The sequence below is a fragment of the Phaethon aethereus genome (genome assembly GCF_964289735.1).
Source record: "Phaethon aethereus genome assembly, chromosome: Z".
Taxonomy (NCBI): Eukaryota; Metazoa; Chordata; class Aves; order Phaethontiformes; family Phaethontidae; genus Phaethon; species Phaethon aethereus.
The window spans coordinates 39,979,403-40,000,063 of record NC_138577.1 but is presented as its reverse complement, the minus strand read 5'-3'; the positions used below and the strand labels follow the sequence as shown (position 1 = coordinate 40,000,063).

At 43.5% G+C, this 20,661-nt stretch overlaps 1 protein-coding gene across 1 annotated transcript; it reads left to right on the top strand.

Moving 5' to 3' along the window:
• Positions 1-2,878: 2,878 nt before the first annotated feature.
• HACD4 (3-hydroxyacyl-CoA dehydratase 4) lies at positions 2,879-17,272 on the top strand (the record flags this gene model as incomplete). The annotated part of the gene is made up of 6 exons (XM_082013643.1): positions 2,879-2,975; positions 3,853-3,980; positions 10,113-10,225; positions 15,527-15,633; positions 16,339-16,470; positions 17,190-17,272. The coding sequence occupies 6 exons, from the start codon at positions 2,879-2,881 to the stop codon at positions 17,270-17,272; spliced, it is 660 nt and encodes a 219-aa protein (XP_081869769.1).
• Between the last annotated feature and the right edge of the window lie 3,389 nt (positions 17,273-20,661).

Here is a 20,661-nt window from a genome sequence, read left to right as displayed (position 1 = left end):
AGTACATTTTAAAGATGATGAGTTCTAACATGCAACGACTGCCATATTGCCAAAACACTAGTGTGAAGCTGTGTTTATAAATGTCCTTTTAGTTATGCCCTGTTTAGCCAAGATTAAACAGCTTAAGAATTGTAAAGACAATTTTCTAGCCATTCAGTGGAGGAAGATTTTGGAAAATAAGCCCAAATCACTGAAAGACAAGATCTGAGGATGAGAGACAGATGTCTTCAATAAACTTCAAAAGAGGAGAGAAACTATATGCTCAGCTTGCATCCCATGCAAAGCCCACATGGCAGTATCAGACCAAAGAGACTGGTGTAGGTGCAGAATGGAAAGCCTCAGGATTTTTATAATTATTCCTGTAACTTTCATACCCATTGCAGTATTTCCTATCCATCCAATAATCACAGAATCATAGAATACTTTGGGCTGAAAGGGACCTTTAAAGTCCATCTAGTCCAACCTGCAATGAGCAGGGAAACCTTCAACTAGGTCAGGTTGCTCAGAGCCCTGTCCAGCCTGAACTGGAATGTTTCCAGGGATGGGGCATCTACCGCCTCCTCGGGCCAACTTGTGCCAGTTTCCACCACCGTCATTGTGAAAAAGTTCTTTCTTATACCTAGTCTAACTCTACTCTCTTTTAGTTTAAAAACATTGTCCTCTGCATCAGGCCCTGCTAAAAAGTCTGTCCCCATCTTTCTTAGAAGCCCCCTTTAAGTACTGTAGAGCTGCAATAAGGTCTCCCCGAAGCCTTCTCTTCTCCAGACTGAACAACCCCAACTCTCTCAGCCTGTCCTCACAGGAGAGATGTTCAATCCCTCTGATCATTTTTGTGGCCCTCTGCTGGACCCGCTCCAACAGGTCCAAGGCTGTTTGTTAGAACAATGTTCTTAATTTTTTGCCTTTTTGTAATCTACAGTCCCACCTTTTTTTCTTACCAGAAGAGAGAATAAAGTGTCATTCAGTAATAAAGCAGATGGGTCAATATTTATAGAGCTCACTGGACTTTAGTCTGATTAGTCCAGTTCAGTTGTATTACACTTTTCCCAAAAGGAGTGTTTATGGAATACATTCCTTTGTCTGGGTCCTCATATATCTTATTTTCATAGCATTAAAGGGCACTGATGTCTCTTGGGAGGTAAATTATGCCAACAAATTTTTCTGTGCTTATAGAAGTGATGATATGAATAGCAGCCATCCTGCATAACAGGAAGAGAGGAAGAGAGGAAGAAAGGCATTTTCTATTACCTCCCTAGGATATACTTAGATCAAAAATTTAGAAGATGAGTTTATCTATCACAGAATCACAGAATCACAGAATCACTAGGTTGGAAAGGACCTTCAAGATCGTCAAGTCCAACCATTTATCCAGCACCACCATGTTTCCTAAACCATGTCTTGAAGCGCCACATCCACTCGTTTTTGAACACTTCCAGAGATGGCGACTCCACCACCTCCCTGGGCAGCCTGTTCCAATGCCTGACCACCCTCTCGGTGAAGAAATTTTTCCTAATATCCAGTCTAAACCTCCCCTGGCACAACTTGAGGCCCTTTCCTCTTGTCCTATCGCTAGTTACTTGGGAGAAGAGACCAGCACCCTCGTCGCCACAACCCCCTTTCAGGTAGTTGTAGCTAGATCAATTTACAGAAGTGTATATTGTTATTTATGGTCTGGGTCCAATGCTGGCATTTATCATATTTAGGTAATTCTAAACACAGAAATTCATGGTGTTCGTTGATGTACAGATACAAATGAGAAAAAGTTTAATGGCAGATACATACCACATGAACACACTGGATCAAGGGGCAACTTATAGTTATTGGGGCAGGAAATGAATTGATCAAACACAGGAGATAGATAGACAGATAAATTCTAGTACAAAATTAACAAATTCATTTCCCAAAAAGGTAGACAACTCTTTTCATAGCTGGAGGACAGGCAACCCTCTCTCTCAGGAGAAAGTCAGAAGAAAATACATTTATGGGAAAGGGAAATTAAGTATCTCCAGAGCCTATGAAGCTTTGCAAAAAGCCAGATTACCTACGGAAATTAGGATAGAATAGATACAAAAGTTAGTCTGCTCCAACAGGAGAAGATTCACTTTATCAAATGCAACTTGAAACACAGGCTGTGCAGAAAGACAAAGACGATAATTTAATGTTTATCTGGAAAACCTGTAGAGGAAGTTGATTTAAAGAAGGGTCAGACAGATATCGCTCAGACTGCATCAAATAAAAGCACATTGAAATGTGGCTTGCTTTTCCATTTCTTCACCTACATTTTGTAAATACCTACAACTATGCTGTCTGCTGGAGACACTGCAAATTATCTGCATTGTACTTTAAGCTGTCTTGAACACATGCTAGAAGCATGTCTTCTGGGAAGACCAGGATAAACCTCACAGATGCAGAAATCCCGAGGCTGGTGTCTGTGGGAGTCCAAGGCCCTCAGCAGGGCTGCTGTAGGTGCGACCCCAGCAGTCCCTCGAGTCTGGTCCCACTGTCAAGGCAGAGCCACGCCAAGTGTTCAGTCTTGAATCCAGCACTCAATAGAGTGTCTTTGTTTAGTTACTTTTTCCTCTGGGGGCACAAATTTCACTATATGGCCACAGATCACCCTAGCCACTGGTAGAAACCCAGAAAATCTTTCTGGGCACATCCTAGGTATACCAACAAAAGGAGCCTTTGATCCGTTAGGGAGAGTACTGTTCTGTGACCACTGACAGACTGAATTTTCACTGATCTGTTTACATTTCAGCTGTTTTCCTTTGATTTCCCAACATGTCCAAAGAGGGTACAATTTCTACAGGTCAAAAAGCTTGAATGTTGTAGTAAGTCCTACAGTTTGCTTTATCATTTTCACCTCTACAGCTTTACCATGAACACCTATCTCTTTGTGTATGACTTAATGCAATTTTGTGGACATTCCTGGATATTTACGAATATGATCATCCGGTTCATGTCATTTGGAAAAGGTAGGATTCTTTTTATATTTCCCTTAAATGTTTTAAGAGGCAGTGACACACAGAAACATCAAATTAAAGTTAGGATTCTGAATAGGTGTGTGTCCAATACCAGGGGCTGTAATTACGATTAGAAAAACATTTCTTCTTCCATTAAAAAGGATGAACAAATTACTGGTACGTAAGTTCTGCCTGTATCACATGAGGAATGAAGCTCTTCTTTTGCTAGTGAGCTTTAATATTCAGCAGCATGCCAGTAACATTTGACTTAGACGTAGACCTAAATGTGACTAGGTCCAGTCATCATGGTGAATGTTAATCTTGTTGAAGGCACTAGGAGGGAATATATTTGTGGTTATTGCACATGACTTTCTATCTCCAAAAACATTACAACATATTTCTCTTTCCATTGCATGGGGTTAAGGCACAAAAATAGAAAACTAGTGACTGGAAATTTAAAATTATTTATAATGATGGACAGTTGTAAGCACATAAAATATCTACTGTATGGTCTACTTGTTTTAGGGAAGTGCCATGGGTACAGATACAGGCAGGTTTTCAACATCTCCTCATGTTTAGACATTCCTCATATTTAGAAATATCCTAAAGTGATATCTCTAAACCAACACATCCTGCACAGCATTTGCCAGTGCCTCAAGTATAGGGGATCCCATTCTATTCTCCACTTTCTGCCTCTGTGTCAGAGCCACAGACACAGGACTGCCTCCTCCCCCCCCGAAGCTTTGCTTCTGCTACCCAAAAGTTTGGTACTGTGTGAACTCTATTTCTTGTCATCTCCAGTGGTGACAGTGCAAGAGCAAACCCACTAGTTGGTCCAGACTTTCACTATATAACCACCCTCTAATTTTCCTCTTCATTTTGTCTGTAGATTCATTGGCTGACACATTTTACTCCATAGGACTTGTAATGCGCATTTGCCAGTTGTTATCTATATTGGAGATCCTACACATCCTCATTGGCATTGATAAAACCCGTCTCTTCCCCAGGTTTCTGCAGGTAAGTCCATTTCTGAAGACCCTCCTTCCATGAACTACCCTGAATGGTCCACCTGCACCCTTCCTCAGGGAGCTTGGTCTGCTAATGGTTTGCTAACTGCAGGACCTGAGTCCTTGGAACTGGGTTGGAAAAGAGCGGCTCTCTCAATATTTTTCTTTTTGAGTGAAACTGAATAGTGAGTGCCCCACACCCAGCCCACAACAGCAGGAACCTGGAAGATGTCCAGAGGAGTGGCCATCTGCAGAAAACAGGCAGACCCCATTTCTAGGGTGCCACAGGTGGCTGAGGATAGTACCTCCCCAGCCAACTTGTTTACAGACAGAAGACAACATTTCAGAGCCACAGTTTCAGTTTCTTTTCCATGCCATTTTCTCACTGACAAGTGAATATTTATTTTGTAGACAAGCACAAAACAAGATTTTGTGCGGTAGCAAAAGGATGGCAGTGAGAAAACTACCCGCACATCAAACCTTCTGAAGCAGGGTTTGCTGGTGGTCATGCAGTGTGGAAGGAAAAAAATTGATTGAGAAATTAAGGGACTGAAGAAGAGTTAATGAGGGGAAAGAAAGGAAAATTGTCATATTCTTGCTGTAAGGGTCTCTGGTCTTTCAAACCCAGACATGGGCAAATTGTGACAACACAATTGCAGCAAGGTTCTGACGCTGTTAAGGGGTTTACAGGCCATATGTTCAGCTGTAAGCAGAAAACCAGCCAAAAGATCACATGCTATAGCAGAAAACAAGATGATTCTCTAACATTTTCCTTACCACACTCTTGTTTTCTGTTGGGAGTTAATCTCAGGTTTTGGTATTTTTCTTAACTGGAAAAAATAAAAATGTTGACTTGAGTTTACCTTCAAACCTTTCCAATCCTTAGTATTTGAATAATGGTGAAACTAGTATTGCTCTCAGAGGTCAGAATGTAGAAGACTAAGAGTAGTTAGTTATGTTTTTAGTTTTCTGGATAGCCCATTCTTGTCAAATGATGTATTACATGGGTGAAGATGTTCCTCTTTTTAAATCTCCATTATAAATTGATTGACTAATACAGATCTCTCTTCTTATGCTGCTCACTAAGTATGGTAGCAAACCCGTCAAAATGCAATTAAGTGTTTTTCCCTGTCTAAATCTACATACTTTTACACTAATCTAGAAAAAAAGAAAAAGTATCCTACCTACTGTGTCCTGTAACAAATCTCACGTCACCTCTTGGAGAGAGGAGCAGCCTGCTAATGCTAATAGTCATTAAAGCAAGGCTTAATCCTGGCAGAGTTTACACATTCCCCAGCCCTGACATAGTCCATTCCTTTCCCACCCGGCCCTACAGAAGCAGTCATTGGGCGAGCCTGCGCAAACACTGCTGCGTGTCACCACAGAAGACACCAGATATGAAATGGATATTCTAAGCGAGAAAACTGTGACCTTTCTTGGGCAGTGCAATTACTGCAGAGTTCTCCAGGGCAGCATGGAGAAGGTGGGTCAGGGAAAGATACAGCACTGTGACCCCACAAACATTTGCCTCACAACAAAGATAGCTTTGGATCCTTACTTGTTTTTTTCTTAAAGTGTTCTCTCACTGCAAACACAACTCTCTTGCCTTGACATTAGCAGTCATCTCATGCTGTCCAAGCAAGGTGTAGGAGCTCTTTGGCATCGACTCTTCTTTCACTTTGGTTGCCCTGCTTTTGCTGTGAGAATGCAGGTTAAGCAGTTGTGTGCCAACAGTACTCCCACGTGCCTTGCCACACTCTCCTCCCTGCCTCTTAAGAAAAAAAAAGAAAATAAAAAATACTTTCCACAGTAAACTGGGGAAGGACAGTTAGAGATCTTACCTTACTGCAGCCTAATGGACTACTCCACTGGTTAAGCTGCAAGAATTTGATAGTGACTGCCCTGTTCTGAGTTCCCACCACCTGCCCTGACTTTAAGCTTAAAACATATCCCTAGATGCATCCCTCAGGCCATGCACACACATGCATATCCACAGAGAAGTTCATCTCAGGTGATCTCTTGGGTGAGAGAACAGGTGGCTCTGGCAATGTTAGGGAAGCACATGGGTGGAGGTCATGCCACCTTGAATAAAACACACTGTGAAAGCACCTCTGTGGTGGTTGGTTGTTTTGTAGGCATTATAGCAGAAAAAAGATTTAAGCAGAGTTTGAATGAAGGATTTCTGCCTAGTATCCCATTTATCGTGGTTTAGTAGCATTTACAAGGAACACTTTGAGATCGTGGAAAAGAAAACTCAGAGGTGCTTTCTGGAAAAACCCATTCAGGATGGCCTCACTGAGGGACAAATTCTCAGGCCACCAGAGAGAGGCCACCCTGAGATGGGTTAGGTAGGCCAAGGCCAAGTCACACCATGAAAGAAAGATGAGTCCTGTGTGATGGTCTAGAGGAAGGGAGGACAAGAGAGGGTCAAAAAGTTGGTGCAAAGGGATGTCTCTCAAGGCATGTGCAGCTTGAATGACTGAGAGGAGGACAAGAGAACGTGTCGCATGTCATTGCAGTTGCCAGAACAGAGGATAATGAAACTTAATAAAGGCTGGTGGGACTGATACTTTAGCAAGGGAGAGAGTAGGAAAGATGTAAGAAAAGACTGGTGTTTTTGTGAACAAAACACTAGTTCTTCATCCTGTGCAAACAGGATTGGATTTTCCAGACCAAAAGAAATGTACTGCGGCTCTGTGATAGAACCAGTATTCTTTAACTTAGTCTAAATATTTAGTAGCACTTTTCTTACTTTTGTTTTTTGAATGTTCACTAAATTGAAGAGCTACGTAAGGGTTTCAGGTACCAAGTATGATACTGCACAGTCACAGTTATTAAAAAACGGAAGTGAATGTGCTGCCTGCTCCCACCCTAACTCAGCTAGTCTAATTTGCTTTTTCACATACTTGCTTCAAATGCCCAGGCTGCCTTGCGGAAATTTATGCCATTCTACAGAAGTTGCTGTATCCCGTGAGAGACCAGTGCTGGGAGAGGAAGGAAATTCCAGTTTAACACAAAGAACAAGAAGGAATGAAAAATGAAACGGCTGTATTTATGCTTTGTGAGGTGTCAGCACATACTTCCTTTTTATGAACATGAAAATGTAGGACTTCCTAGTTTTTTTTTTTTTTTTTTGAGCAAGAGAGTAGCAACCAAGAACACTGTGTTTTCATTCCTGCAAGGGCAGATGATCCACAGAGGCAAGCTGTGGCTGAGCAGCAGCACGTGCTTTATATATGTATACATGTATGTGTGCATATTTATACATGTACATGATTCCACGTATGTATCTATACAGATGCGTGTGTATAGGCACCCAGTATCAACAGCCGTGTACCGGACTCTCCTCTGCTTCCAGCAGCAGCCTGCCCTGCCACTGGCCGAAAGGGTCCCCAGCCTCTGACTAACCCCCGCCCCGACCTTCGGCTTGTGCGGGTTACCCAAGGCCGGGATTGCTGCGAAAGAGAAGAGCACAATGTTTTGAAGGGCAGTAAAGGCAAGCAGGCGGTCACCCTCCCGATGCACACAGAAAAGCGGTAGGTCTTGTCCTCAAGGGGACAACGCCATCGCTCCGAGCAGCCAGGCCTGTGTCCTGCTCCGTGGACGCGCTCCAGAGCAAGGCCGCGGGCGGTTTTCAGTTCCGGCCTCTGACGGCCGCTTTCTGCGTCCCATTTTTCTGCTGGCTGACACCACAGTCCGAGAGGAACAGACCTGCTTTGGGTCAGGGACAGTTCCCTGCTCTTACAGGTGCTTCACCTACTTTACACAGTCCAATTACTGACTTCCATCATCTGCCACTAGTGAGGCTGAAGGCCCCGCTGCTCCCCTTCCCAAACAGGGATCCTCCGATGGAGGAAATCCCGGAGGAAATCTGCTGAGCCCGAGCTAGGCAATAACTCACTGCCTGGGTGCATCTGCTTATGCCCTGGGGAGAGAAGGAAATCCACAGGCTCTTCCCCTCCCAGACCACGAGGGTGAACCGTGGGTCTCCATAGCCACTCTGTTGTCAGCCAGTGCTCACCCTTTTGCAGCTGGGGATGGCAGCTACCCGGCTGCTGCTTATCCTTTTATCCCACTGAAACAGGACCCACTCCTGATCACTTGACCCGTGCTGTTTTCTAGCACTTCTCCACCCAGCCACCTCTCGAAGAGTAAGTGACCATCCGGAAAATCTGCCCGCTCTCACATCTAAAAACATGTCCGCCTTTTCATTATCATGATGAAGCTTCGGTCTCTAAGTGGGACAATTCCCTGAAATCTCTCTCATATTAGCGACATCGCAGAACTCTCGCTTCACATCCCAAACTGATTTTTAGGATCGGTAACAAAATGCTGCACTTCACCAGCCTTCACCAAAATGATTTCAACTCAGGTTCCATTTTATTTACTCTTTCCTGCACACAAGCCCACTCAGTGCTCACACTGCTTTTCCCTTTGTTTTGATTTCCCTCTTGTGATGGTTGTCCCACCATGCTTCTCCTATCTCTGTTGTATCTGGTTTCAGATCCCACACCCATACTCCCAGTTCCTCCATTTTCCTGCCAGGTTCCTCACCATCAGCATACAAACACAGGACTTCGTACCTCTCACACTGTTTTCTGGGCTGTCTATACAGAAGCCTGTCAACATCTAAGCATTTTGGAAATCAATTCCTTAGGGACCAACGGGAGCGGCAGCGCCAGATGACAGTCAGGGCGGGGCGAGAGGCAGCAAAACCATTTTTTATCTGTTGTGGCCGCTCAGTGCTTTTCAAGATGCAGAACCAGATCCCTAGGTGATCGACATGCTCTTTCTGTATGAAAAATTGCTCTTGCATAATTCTGCTGAATAGCGAAGTGATGGCTGCTTTATCTGACAGATGTGGTTTGCAAAAAAGGTCTGTAGCCAAAATGTTCCACACAGCAGCCAGTAAACATTACGTACCAAAACTACCGCACAAACTTGCTGAGGCCAAGTTTTTATTTCGTTTAAGGTAGGAGCAAGGGGAAGCGGGAAACCAGTGAAGAATGACTGCACTTATAAAAACCACCTTGTTAATCAGTTTTCATTTCATGACGTTTCACCGACTTGACATCTTAACCCAAATCGTTAAACTTAAGGTACCTTATGGAAGAGAGGGCAGTGTATATATAAAGCCCCAGAGAAGCTATACTGATTGGTACCAGCTGAATAGATCAATGTTTTCTCCTTCAACACCTTCCATTAAAGTGTAAATCAGAGTGAACTGGTACCATTCTGGGAAAATTTCACATGCAATTGTTGGCAGTACTGAATACTACAGATATATTTATTTATAGGGCAGAGCATGGATACTGATAGGAAACTTGTCCAAGAAAGCGCAAGAAGACATACTTGTTTTTAATTTCTTGAGCTTTAATATTGCCGAAGTATTTTTTTAAGCTGGAGACATAGCCTGTTTAATCTGCTTTTATATCTTTTCATTTGTAAAGGCATACCTTGTGGGTTGGTTAACATTCAACCACTAGAAAAATATTATGACACAAATACTATGGCAGTAATTCACATAAATGACAAGCTTAAACCCACTTCTACCCAGGAATAAGAAGGAAAGAAAAATAAGGAATTATACTTGTCCTCCTCCTTTCTGCAAATCTTAGAGAGAGAGATCCCTTGGGATGCAGATCTCTAAGCTACAGAACGCAGAGCTGGGACCGTAAGATTAAGCACCGTCTGGCACACCACCCACCCAGGGGCCCTCTGCACCCCACGGCCTCCCATGCAGCCTACAAGCAAGGAAGCTTGACCCTGCCGGTGCTCCAGGGGGAGTGCCAAAACCCCCAAACCAGGTTGCTCCAGGGCACAGGGGGAGAGGTCCTTGCTCCCACGACCTCAGTTGGTGCATCCACAGATTTCCTGGGCTGCAAACCCAAGTCATCCCCGCAGGCAAGCAAACCTCCACCCTTATCGTAGCAGATCTATGACGCTGCAGCCAAGAGTTTCCAGTTCCCCAAGCTGGAGGCCAATGGGGTCTTGAACAAAAGCAGACCAAGAAAAGGAACGTTCACTGGAGCATTTATGCAAGGCAAAACTGGATTCACCTGTGGCCTTCTATTTGCCAACATGGCAGACGTGACAGCTACAGAAGGCACTACCTGAATTCACAATTCTTTTTTCTTTTCAGATCACTGAGAGAATAATTGTTTTATTTGTCGTGATCAACAGTCAGGAAGAAGTTCAAGGGAAATATGTTGTGTGTGTTTTATTTTTCCTTTGGAATTTACTAGATGTGGTCAGGTAAGGAGTCAACAGTGAAATGATGAGGGGAAAATGGGTCATTCTTGCAAGTAGAAACCCACCTGCACTGTGCTGTGGGTTCATTTTGTTATTTCAAAATTGGTAGAGAAGCATATTGTCCCTTTTAAATAAGAGTTTGGACCTTATAAGCTACTTACTGATTTTTACAAAAACCCACACAGTTGAGAGGCAGAGTAACTTACAGAAGTAAATTGTTGCAGTAACATTTGCAGTTCAAAAGCATTGACCTTTTTACAAAAATTTAGAAGGAAATCACAACTACCTCCCACTTACAATCCTGTCACTTTTTTTTTTTTTTTTGGTTTTTAACATCTCGCTTCAATCCAAGATTGACAGCACAGTAAGGCAGCACTGACAGAACTTCTTACTAAGACAGAAAGACTATTCTGGGTTAACTGCACTGTGCTTTTCAAAAAGCCAAGAGCTCCTACTGCAGAGACTGAGAATTTTGCTGTACTAGGGCATATATCACACTGCAGGGACAACCCACATGAGGCAAAATGGACAGGAACACAATTCAGGATTTTTACCTAAAAAATTTTGTATGGTGGAGGGTTACCAGTACCTCCCTGTGGTAAAAGTATAATGGTGAAAATTCCACATTACTGACTTTTGCATCGATATCTGAAGTCAGTAACATTTCTCAAATGTAACTTAAGCCTCTATGGACCTCAGTTTATAGAGTTACCGCATAGAAGATACATGGAATTAAGAAGCACTTTATCAAGACACAGCCCTCCTGGCAGCCTCTGTATGGGAGCAAATTTTTTTAATCTTTTTTTCTTTCTGCTAAAATAGCTTTATGCTATTTTAAATACATTGCTTTGTGGACTAGGGAACATGGATTTAGGCAGTAAAGGAAATGTATGTTATAAAAGAGATCTGAAAAAGGAAAGTGTCACATACAATTGATAAAGATTTTAAGTCAGCTTCAGAGTATTTGTACTACGTGTTAATAAATTACTACTTGCATTAGTTATTTGAATTATTGCTCCATCTCATTTCTTTTTGAATTTTGTAAAGCTAAGATAGTAGAACCTAATCTCAAATGAAAGGGTTCTGTGCAGCTGGAAAGAGGTCAAAAATGTAAACAATATTGGCTGTAAAGTCCTGTCAGTGCATAATAGTCCTATCAATACATTATTATTTTCTATCATTGCTAAAACACACAGTCCAGCATCATAGCAATAACAGGGGACATTTAATAGGCAAGATAATGCGGTCTATAGCAGCAAATGACCAATTCAAATAATGTGTAGCACAACTCATACAGATTTAGAATTCTTACCTGATTTGTTATTTACAGCATCTGTGCCACGTCTTAGCATCTCAAAGAAGCGGTCATGTCTAAAAGTATATAGGAATCTATCCCACCCCTTAGCCAATTAGTCTTGAAGAATGACAAGTTCCTCCATATTCCTTCAGGGACCCAAATATCCTGTGCATTCTGGCTAATGATATACTGACAGCAAATGCTGCAAGGTTTTCTATATCTGATCTTTCCTGCTTATACCGTAAACAGCCCAAGAAGGTGTGTAGAGAGGGAGTAGCTGTTTCCTTTTTGAATTGGGTTGAGATCATGCCTAAAAAGCAATAATAAGAATTGAGACAATCCTGAGGTTGCAGAGGGCAAACTTGAAAGAATATGATACATTTATAGCCTATCAAATTCTTCTACAGCCCAGGAATGATGCAAAGTAAGTCAAATGAATTCATAAGAATGGAATACAGAAAGTTTGTTTAATGCTTGTTTTTTCTGTCAGAAACAGTCCTGGCTGTGGCTTAAAAAAACCCCCTTATTTTCGTATCTCTAGCAAGACCACAAGGCAAAAAGCCTTTCAGATGACTGAAAATGCCATCAGGCCTGTTTCTTTGGAGTCTGGAAAGCTGCTGTACCACTTTTAGATCAGACTAGCTAGGATTAGCTCAATTTTGGAGACTGAAGTCCTGGACATGGCGGGATGCTTCTCATGACTGGAGTGCTGCAATGGATGGCTATAAGCTCTTCCGAAGGGATAGAATGGGAAGGAGAGGCGGTGGGGTGGCTCTGTATGTTAGGGAGTGTTTTGATTGCGTAGAAATCGAAGATTGTGAAGACCAAGTAGAGTGCTTGTGGGTAAGGATGAGGGGGAAGGCCAATGAGGCAGACATCCTGCTGGGAGTCTGTTACAGGCCACCCAACCAGGATGAAGAGACGGATGAGACATTCTATAAGCGACTGGCGGAGGTCTCGCATTCGCTGGCCCTTGTTCTTGTGGGGGACTTCAACCTACCGGACATCTGCTGGAAGTATAACATGGCAGAGAGGAAACAGTCTAGGAGGTTCCTGGAGTGTGTGGAGGATAACTTCCTGATGCAGCTGGTGAGTGAGCCCACCAGGGGAGGTGCCTTGCTGGACCTGCTGTTTACAAACAGAGAAGGACTGGTGAGAGATGTGGTGGTCGGAGGCCGTCTTGGGCTTAGCGACCACGACATGATAGAATTCTCAGTTGTGAGGGAAGTAAGGAGAGGCGTCAGCAAAACTGCTATCATGGACTTCCGGAGGGCAGACTTCGGCCTGTTCAGGTCACTGGATGACAGAGTCCCTTGGGAGACAGTCCTGAAGGACAAAGGGGTCCAGGAAGGCTGGACAGTCTTCAAGAAGGAAATCTTAAAGGCGCAGGAGCAGGCGGTCCCCATGTGCCGTAAGAAGAGCTGGCGGGGAAGGCGACCAGCCTGGCTGAACAGGGAGATTTTGCTGGGACTCAGGGAAAAGAGGAGAGTTTATCACCTCTGGAAGAAGGGGAAGGCAACTCATGAAGAGTACAAGGACCTCGTTAGGTCAAGCAGGGACAAAATTAGAAAGGCAAAAGCCCAGCTAGAGCTCAGTCTGGCCACAGTCGTAAAGGATAATAAAAAATGTTTTTACAAATATATTAACAACAAAAAGAGAGGCAAGGAGAATCTCCATCCCCTACTGGATATGGCGGGGAACATTGTCTCCAAGGACGAGGACAAGGCTGAGGTACTTAATGCCTTCTTTGCCTCAGTCTTTAATAGCCACTCCAGGTATCCACAGGATATTCAGCCCCCTGAGCTGGAAGACGGGGATGGAGAGCACAATGTACTCCTCATAATCCAGGAGGAAGCAGTCAAGGACATGCTAAGCCACCTGGACACCCACAAGTCTATGGGGCCTGATGGGATCCACCCAAGAGTACTGAGAGAGCTGGCGGAGGAGCTTGCCAAGCCACTCTCCATCGTTTATCAGCAGTCCTGGTTAACAGGGGAGGTCCCAGAAGACTGAAGGCTTGCCAATGTGACGCCCGTCTACAAGAAAGGCCGGAAGGAGGATCCTGGGAACTACAGGCCTGTCAGCCTGACCTCTGTTCCAGGGAAGATTATGGAGCGGTTGGTTTTGAGAGTGCTCACAGGGCATCTGCAGAACAGCCAAAGGATCAGGCCCAGCCAGCATGGGTTCATGAAAGGCAGGTCCTGCTTGACCAACCTGATCTCCTTCTATGACCAGGTGACCCGCCTAGTGGATGAGGGAAAGGCAGTGGACGTTGTCTACCTGGACTTTAGGAAAGCCTTTGACAGCGTCTCCCACAGCATTCTCCTGGAGAAACTGGCGGCTCATGGCTTAGATGGGTTTACTCTTCGCTGGGTGAGGAACTGGCTGGATGGCCGAGCCCAGAGAGTTGTGGTGAATGGCGTTAAATCCAGCTGGCGGCCGGTCACGAGTGGTGTTCCCCAGGGCTCGGTTCTGGGACCAGTCTTGTTCAATATCTTTATAGATGATCTGGATGAGGGAATCGAGTGCTCCCTCAGTAAGTTTGCAGATGACACCAAGCTGAGTGGGAGTGTTGATCTGCTGGAGGGTAGGAGGGCTCTGCAGAGGGATCTGGACAGGCTGGATCGATGGGCAGAGGCCAACTGTATGAGGTTTAATAAGGCCAAGTGCAGGGTCCTGCACTTTGGCCACAACAACCCCATGCAATGCTACAGGCTTGGGGAGGAGTGGCTGGAGAGCAGCCCGGCGGAAAGGGACCTGGGGGTGCTGGTTGACAGCCGGCTGAATATGAGCCGGCAGTGTGCCCAGGTGGCCAAGAAGGCCAACAGCGTCCTGGCCTGTATCAGGAATAGTGTGGCCAGCAGGAGTAGGGAAGTGATTGTGCCCCTGTACTCGGCACTGGTGAGGCCGCACCTTGAATACTGTGTTCGGTTTTGGGCCCCTCACTACAAGAAGGATGTTGAGGTGCTGGAGCGTGTGCAGAGAAGGGCAACGAAGCTGGTGAGGGGTCTGGAGCACATGTCTTATGAGGAGCGGCTGAGGGAACTGGGGTTGTTTAGTCTGGAGAAGAGGAGGCTGAGGGGAGACCTTATCGCTCTCTACAACTACCTGAAAGGGGGTTGTGGCGATGAGGGTGTTGGTCTCTTCTCCCAAGTAACTAGTGATAGGACAAGAGGAAATGGCCTCAAGTTGCACCAGGGGCGGTTTAGATTGGATATTAGGAAAAATTTCTTCACTGAGAGGGTGGTCAGGCATTGGAACAGGCTGCCCAGGGAGGTGGTGGAGTCGCCATCCCTGGAAGTGTTCAAAAAACGTGTGGATGTGGCGCTTCAGGACATGGTTTAGGGGACATGGTGGTTCTGGATTAATGGTTGGACTTGATGATCTTAAAGGTCCTTTCCAACCTAGTGATTCTGTGATTCTGTGATTCTGTGACATTCTGGTCTCCCAGTGAGCAACAGTTAACAGCCACAGTAAGAAAAAAATGCTACAATATGTTGGGGTGCAACTGCTTTTTTTGCACCTACTATCGCTTCTGAGGTCCAGGGGAGGGGCAGCCGTACTACAGAAGATTAAGTACCTGCAATAACCTTGCTGTTTAGCCTCCTCCCGCAGTGGTTTAGGTAGCTCAGCAGTCACAAATCAGCATTTTCTTACTTGCAAGCAACAGCCATTTTGCCTGCCCCTCTCAGTTGTAACACTCCTATCTAAAATCCATTTTCTGATGGACCCACATGAAATGATGCTGGTTTCTGATAGAACCTTTGGGCTGGAGGACTGATTGCTGTCTGCCTATTCTAGGGTAGCTCCACAGATAACCCTTCCAAAACAATGAACCATTTACTTTCAGACATAATTAGAGTGTAAAACGTTGCACTATTGCTCCGAAGTTTTCTGAGGTAGGAAGCTCCAAGCTCTTCTGCAATTTTGGATTTTTCAATAATCTGTCTTTAAAATAAAGACATGATCATTCCTGCTGAGCTCATCTGCTGTTCCTCTTGCTGCAGGTACACTTACAACATGTTAGCAAGGACAGGAATATACTACCTACCACTGACATGGCTCAACTTCTCACTCTGCATCCCACTCTATCCCCTTTCAGTTCTCGCTAAAGGTAAGGAGAAGGGAAAGGTACCAATGACTTGCTTCCTTAATCATCTTCAACAAAATTTGATCAGTTCAATTGTCATTTGCATTTAAGATACTTCTTTTCGTGTTGCCAAAGTAGTCACAAATGTTTATGTACTCTCATATTAATCTATCATCTATCTTTCACCTATCTTCCTCTTTTCTGTACTTTTTTCCTTAATAGGGGTTCTCTGAGGTTTGTGTGTCTGGGGTTTTTTTTGTTTTTTTAAGAGTATGGGAAAATATTAATTTTTCAGGTAAAGCAGGAAAATACCCCCACAAAAGACACATGGATGCCCCCATTCCAGATTGGCCACGTTAGACAGCAAGTCCCAAAGGGGCCTTCTCCACCATTGAGGCTGACCTTACTGGCTCAGGCCATACTTGGTAGCTTATTGTATTTACACGAGGGAATGTGCCCCCTGAGTTCACATTGAAAGCAGTGCAACTACAGGAGTGACAGAACTTGTTATTCAATAGGAAATACTTGCTAATTCTAGTATTAAGAGCAATTAGCACCTCAAACCTCAAACCTACAGAACTGAACTCAAGGAGAAAACGTGCATATGCATGCGAATGACGTTAAATTCAGCATATAATATAGCTATCTGTGCCTTAAAGATAACTTTTACATGAAGCTTTTTGATGATCTACCTCTTTTTGACTAAAGATTTACCATGTTATTTTACAGCATTTGCAATTTGTGTGTCACTGCCTTATTTTGAATCCTTTGGCACATACTCCATCAAGCTACCATTGCCATTCGCCTTCTCAATCTACTTCCCCTATGTTCTCAAAATGTACCTGCTAGTGCTCTTTATAGGTAAGTATCTCATCTTCCAGAAAGCTGGTCTCAACACAACTCGGATGCATATGGCAACAAAAAATCAAATCAGTATAGCTCCTTTCACAAACTAACTCTGCCACATCTCCTGCTGACCACTGTAGGGAAGTTCATCACCAGCTGTTTTGATTTCCAATGCCTTTCAAATACAAATAATTGAATTTGGAAAAGACACCGTGTATGTGTGAGGCATAAAAATACAAACCAAAAATATAAAATTGCTTCAATGATCCTGGCCCTCCAGCTACTTATCAAAGTTTGGTTTTTTTTTTTAAATCAATTCCTATTTGATCATACTCTCATTTTGTGCAACGCCTCTTCACTCATTCCTCCTAGCTGGTGTGAGAAGTTATACCTAAATAAAGACTTCGACAGGTTGATTAGCCAAAGTGGTGAAAAAAAAGCCCACCCCAAAACCTGCATGTAAATAGATCCCTTCTCAACAAAATACTTTTGAAAAATTTGAACTGAATTTGGCTGCATTAAAGCCAAGTCTTCATTCTGTCATTGGCTTTAACACTAATTTGAAGGATCTCATCTTCATGATGCACTGTTCCATTCCTAAATTCATGGAAGGAACTGTGTAAGGTTGTGTCGTGGTTTAGCCAGATGAAGTCTCATACTGTTCCTTCTAAATGAACTGAAGACACTTTGGACTCTACTCCTTTGTTCTTACACCATTTTGTGTTTTGATTCAGGTATGTGCTTTATCATCCAGAACCTCTTCTCTGAAAGGAAGGCACACCTAGGGACAGTTAACATCAAAAAGAAAAGAAGCTAAGCTGTTATTTCATTTGGAAAGAAGAAATATATTCCCAGTGGGCTGCTGCATATCACAGGTCAAAAAGAAATTAGACAAAGATTTTTGCTGTAAAACCCCTATTGACATGTGCATATGTGGCTGTGTAGAACTGTCAGAAAGAGCAGGTCTCTTTAATGCACCTTGAAAATGGAGCAACTCAAAATAACTAATTACTTTTGAAAGTTTTGACTTGAAATGGCAGGATTTTCAGAAATATTTTTTCTAACGTATGTCAGAGAACTCTGAAAGTTGAAGAGTGCCTCCACTCACAATCACACTAACAACCCTTATTTTGTTGTTAATTATTGCCTCATTAGCAACAGATATTCTGTAACGACAATACCATTTAGCCTATAAGATTATTTTATATTAGGCCAACATGTATGTGCCTCAAATATATAGATGCTAAATTGGCTAGAACTGGAACCTCTCAAGAGGCAGAAACCGGAAACTTTGCAACCTATGAGATTCACATGCTAATTAACCCCAGGCATTCTGAAAGGATCCCCCACATTCTAGTCCAACCTTCATTTCTCCAAACAAGATTCCAGAAAACACAGCTAAACCGTAAAGGCAAGTGATCAGGTACTCATTTACTATATATTCAAGGGGATATTTTAGGGTCAGAAGTAAACAATTATCATCATGTGTCTGACAGACATTAAAAAACTCTTCCCCCACAATGATTTTCTTCCATGCTGAACAGCAGACAGAAATGCAAAAGAAGTGTGATGTAGTCAGGCCAAATATCTGTTCTGTTTGAAAGGGAAGGAATGACTATCAAAAACCATGTGCAAAATTCTAGCCATTTTAGTCAAGTGTGTTGCTCATCATACTTCTGTAGGACTACCTGTGAGAATGCAGCTAGAACCTAGTCTCTTCAAAGGTCAGGAATGAATAATATGGACAGCAACCTGGTGGACTGTACAGGCAAAAAAGGACAAATAAGCTCAGAGGCTGGCAGGGTCTTTCCTGATGTTTCATCCATATTGATTATCACCTACATTTGAATTCAAGCATGTGGGGGAGAAAAGTGAGGCTATTTTTTGAGCTTGACTGAAAACTGAGGGGAGGGAGGAAAGATAATAGTTGGATGAAGGAATGATAATAGTTGGAGGGAAGACAGTATTTAAAGGGAAAATCAACACCATCACAATATGAACAGGCTTTCGCTTGTATGACCTTCTACATGAAGTCTAAGAAGGTATATAAGAGAAGAGTGAAGCTGGCCTTGATGAACTCACTATCATTTTACTTATTTAATATATGTGGCAGACAATGCCTGCAGACTATTGTGGGCACTGGAGTATTTGCAAACCATAACCAACAAGGTCATGCATGTAATAGTATAGTGTCAACCCTGGATTATTTTGGCTTTTGAAAGCACTGCAAAGAGAGGTAGGAATCTGGAACTTACAGAGAAACAGAAGTACTTCCACTTGGGACTTCTGTCTGACCCAAACTGCTTGAAGTGTGGACAGTGTGAGGAAACATACAGAGCAGCTGAATATGATGACAGCTTTGAAGAGGAGAGCCAGAATAAGAACACTTCACACCAAACCACTATACAAGATACTAAAGGTTAAACATGGACATTTTTCCCCTTGGAAATTCACTCTAACGTGTCTGTCATCAAACTGCCTGGAGTTAACATACCCTGTAGGATGAAACATGACATATGATATGGTATTGGGTCTATGTGGCAAGGCTTTGGCAGTGGGGAAGCTGCAGGGACGGCCTCTGTGAGAAGCAGCCAGGGGCTTCCCTCCATGTCAGACACAGCTGGCTTCAGCCAGCTCTGAAACAGAGCCACATAGGCCACTGCTGAGCCAAACAGCAAAGCTAACGGAGCCTTTGTGAAAACATATCTAAGAAACAGTAAAAAACGCTGCACAGCAGCTGTGAGAGAGTACAAGAAAAATGTGAGAAAAACAGCTCTGCAGACACCAAGGTCGGTGGGGAAGGAGAGCAGAAGGTGCTGCAAAGCACTGGACCAGATTCCCCTGTGGCCCATGGAGAAGACCATGGTGGAGCAGATTGCCCTGGAGGACTATACCAGGCAAAGTATCCATACTGCAGGCTGTGGAGGACCCCACATTGCAGCAAGTGGATGTGCCCTGAAGGAAGCTGCAGCCCATGGAGAGCCCACACAGCAGCAGCTTTTTCCAGATGAACTGTACCCCATGGAAAGGATCCATGCTACAGTAGTTCTTGAAGAGCTGCAGCCATTGAGAAGGAACCATATTGGAGCACTTCATAGACTGTATCCCATGGGAGGGACCCCATGGTGTAGCAGGGGAACAGTGTGAAGAGGAATAAGGAGCAGAAATGAAGGTTTATGAGCTGACTGCAACCCCCATTCCCTACCCATCCTGCATCGCTTGAGGTAGAAAAGTCAGGAATGAAGGAGTGAAGTTGAGCCTAGGAAGAAGGGAGGGATGCAGAAAAGGTATTTTTAGTTTTGTCTTTGTTTCTTACCATCCTACTCTATCTTTAATTGGCAATAAATTACTCTTCCCCAAGTCCAGTCCGTTTTTGTGACAGTAAATTGTAAGTGATCTCCCTGCCTTTATCTGGACCCACGAGCTTTCTCATCATATTCTCTCTCTCTCCTGTTGAGGAGGTGGAGAGGACCAGCTGAATAGGCATATGGCTGCCAGCCAAGGTCAAATCTACCACAGATATTCATATTAAGCCATGTTTATTGTTTTATGTTAAAAAAATAAAATCAAGATGTGATGGCTCTCCTTTTGCACTGACTCTTACAGCCAGAAGGCTGGAATAGGAGGATGATTCTTCAAAATTCACTACGGGGAGGACCCCCAAACATAAAACTGCAGGAAAAAGGCATGAAATTAATGATGGAAGACTTCCCCACCTCCTTCTGGTGCAGAGGCAACGTGAGGCAGGCAACTGGGAGATCTAGGGAATCCACCTTCCATGTGTGACCACAGTAAGCCACTGTAACTTCAGCTTACTTCAGTTTCTGGAAAAGCTCAGGATTGGGCAGGCAAAAACGTGCTTTAAAAGGTGCTTAAAAAGTTGCCTCAGTCTTTCCACCTCTGGGAACTTAAATCTTTCTTCAAAACTTATATCAATCTTGAGATCATAGCTCATCTGTATCTCTATTTAGACCATCTGATAATGGAATCAAAATAAGCGCTGTTCTTAGATATCTACATAAACACAAGCAAAAAAATGTACTGTGTAGACAAGGGTGAAGAAGTATCACTAGGAAAGTGATATATAATTGAAAGTTGTTAAACAGAAGAGTATCTGACTACTGTACTTTTCTGACATTTGAAACAACACTACTTTTAGTATAGCTTATGTACTGTGAGACTGAATTAATAACTATGCATATGAAA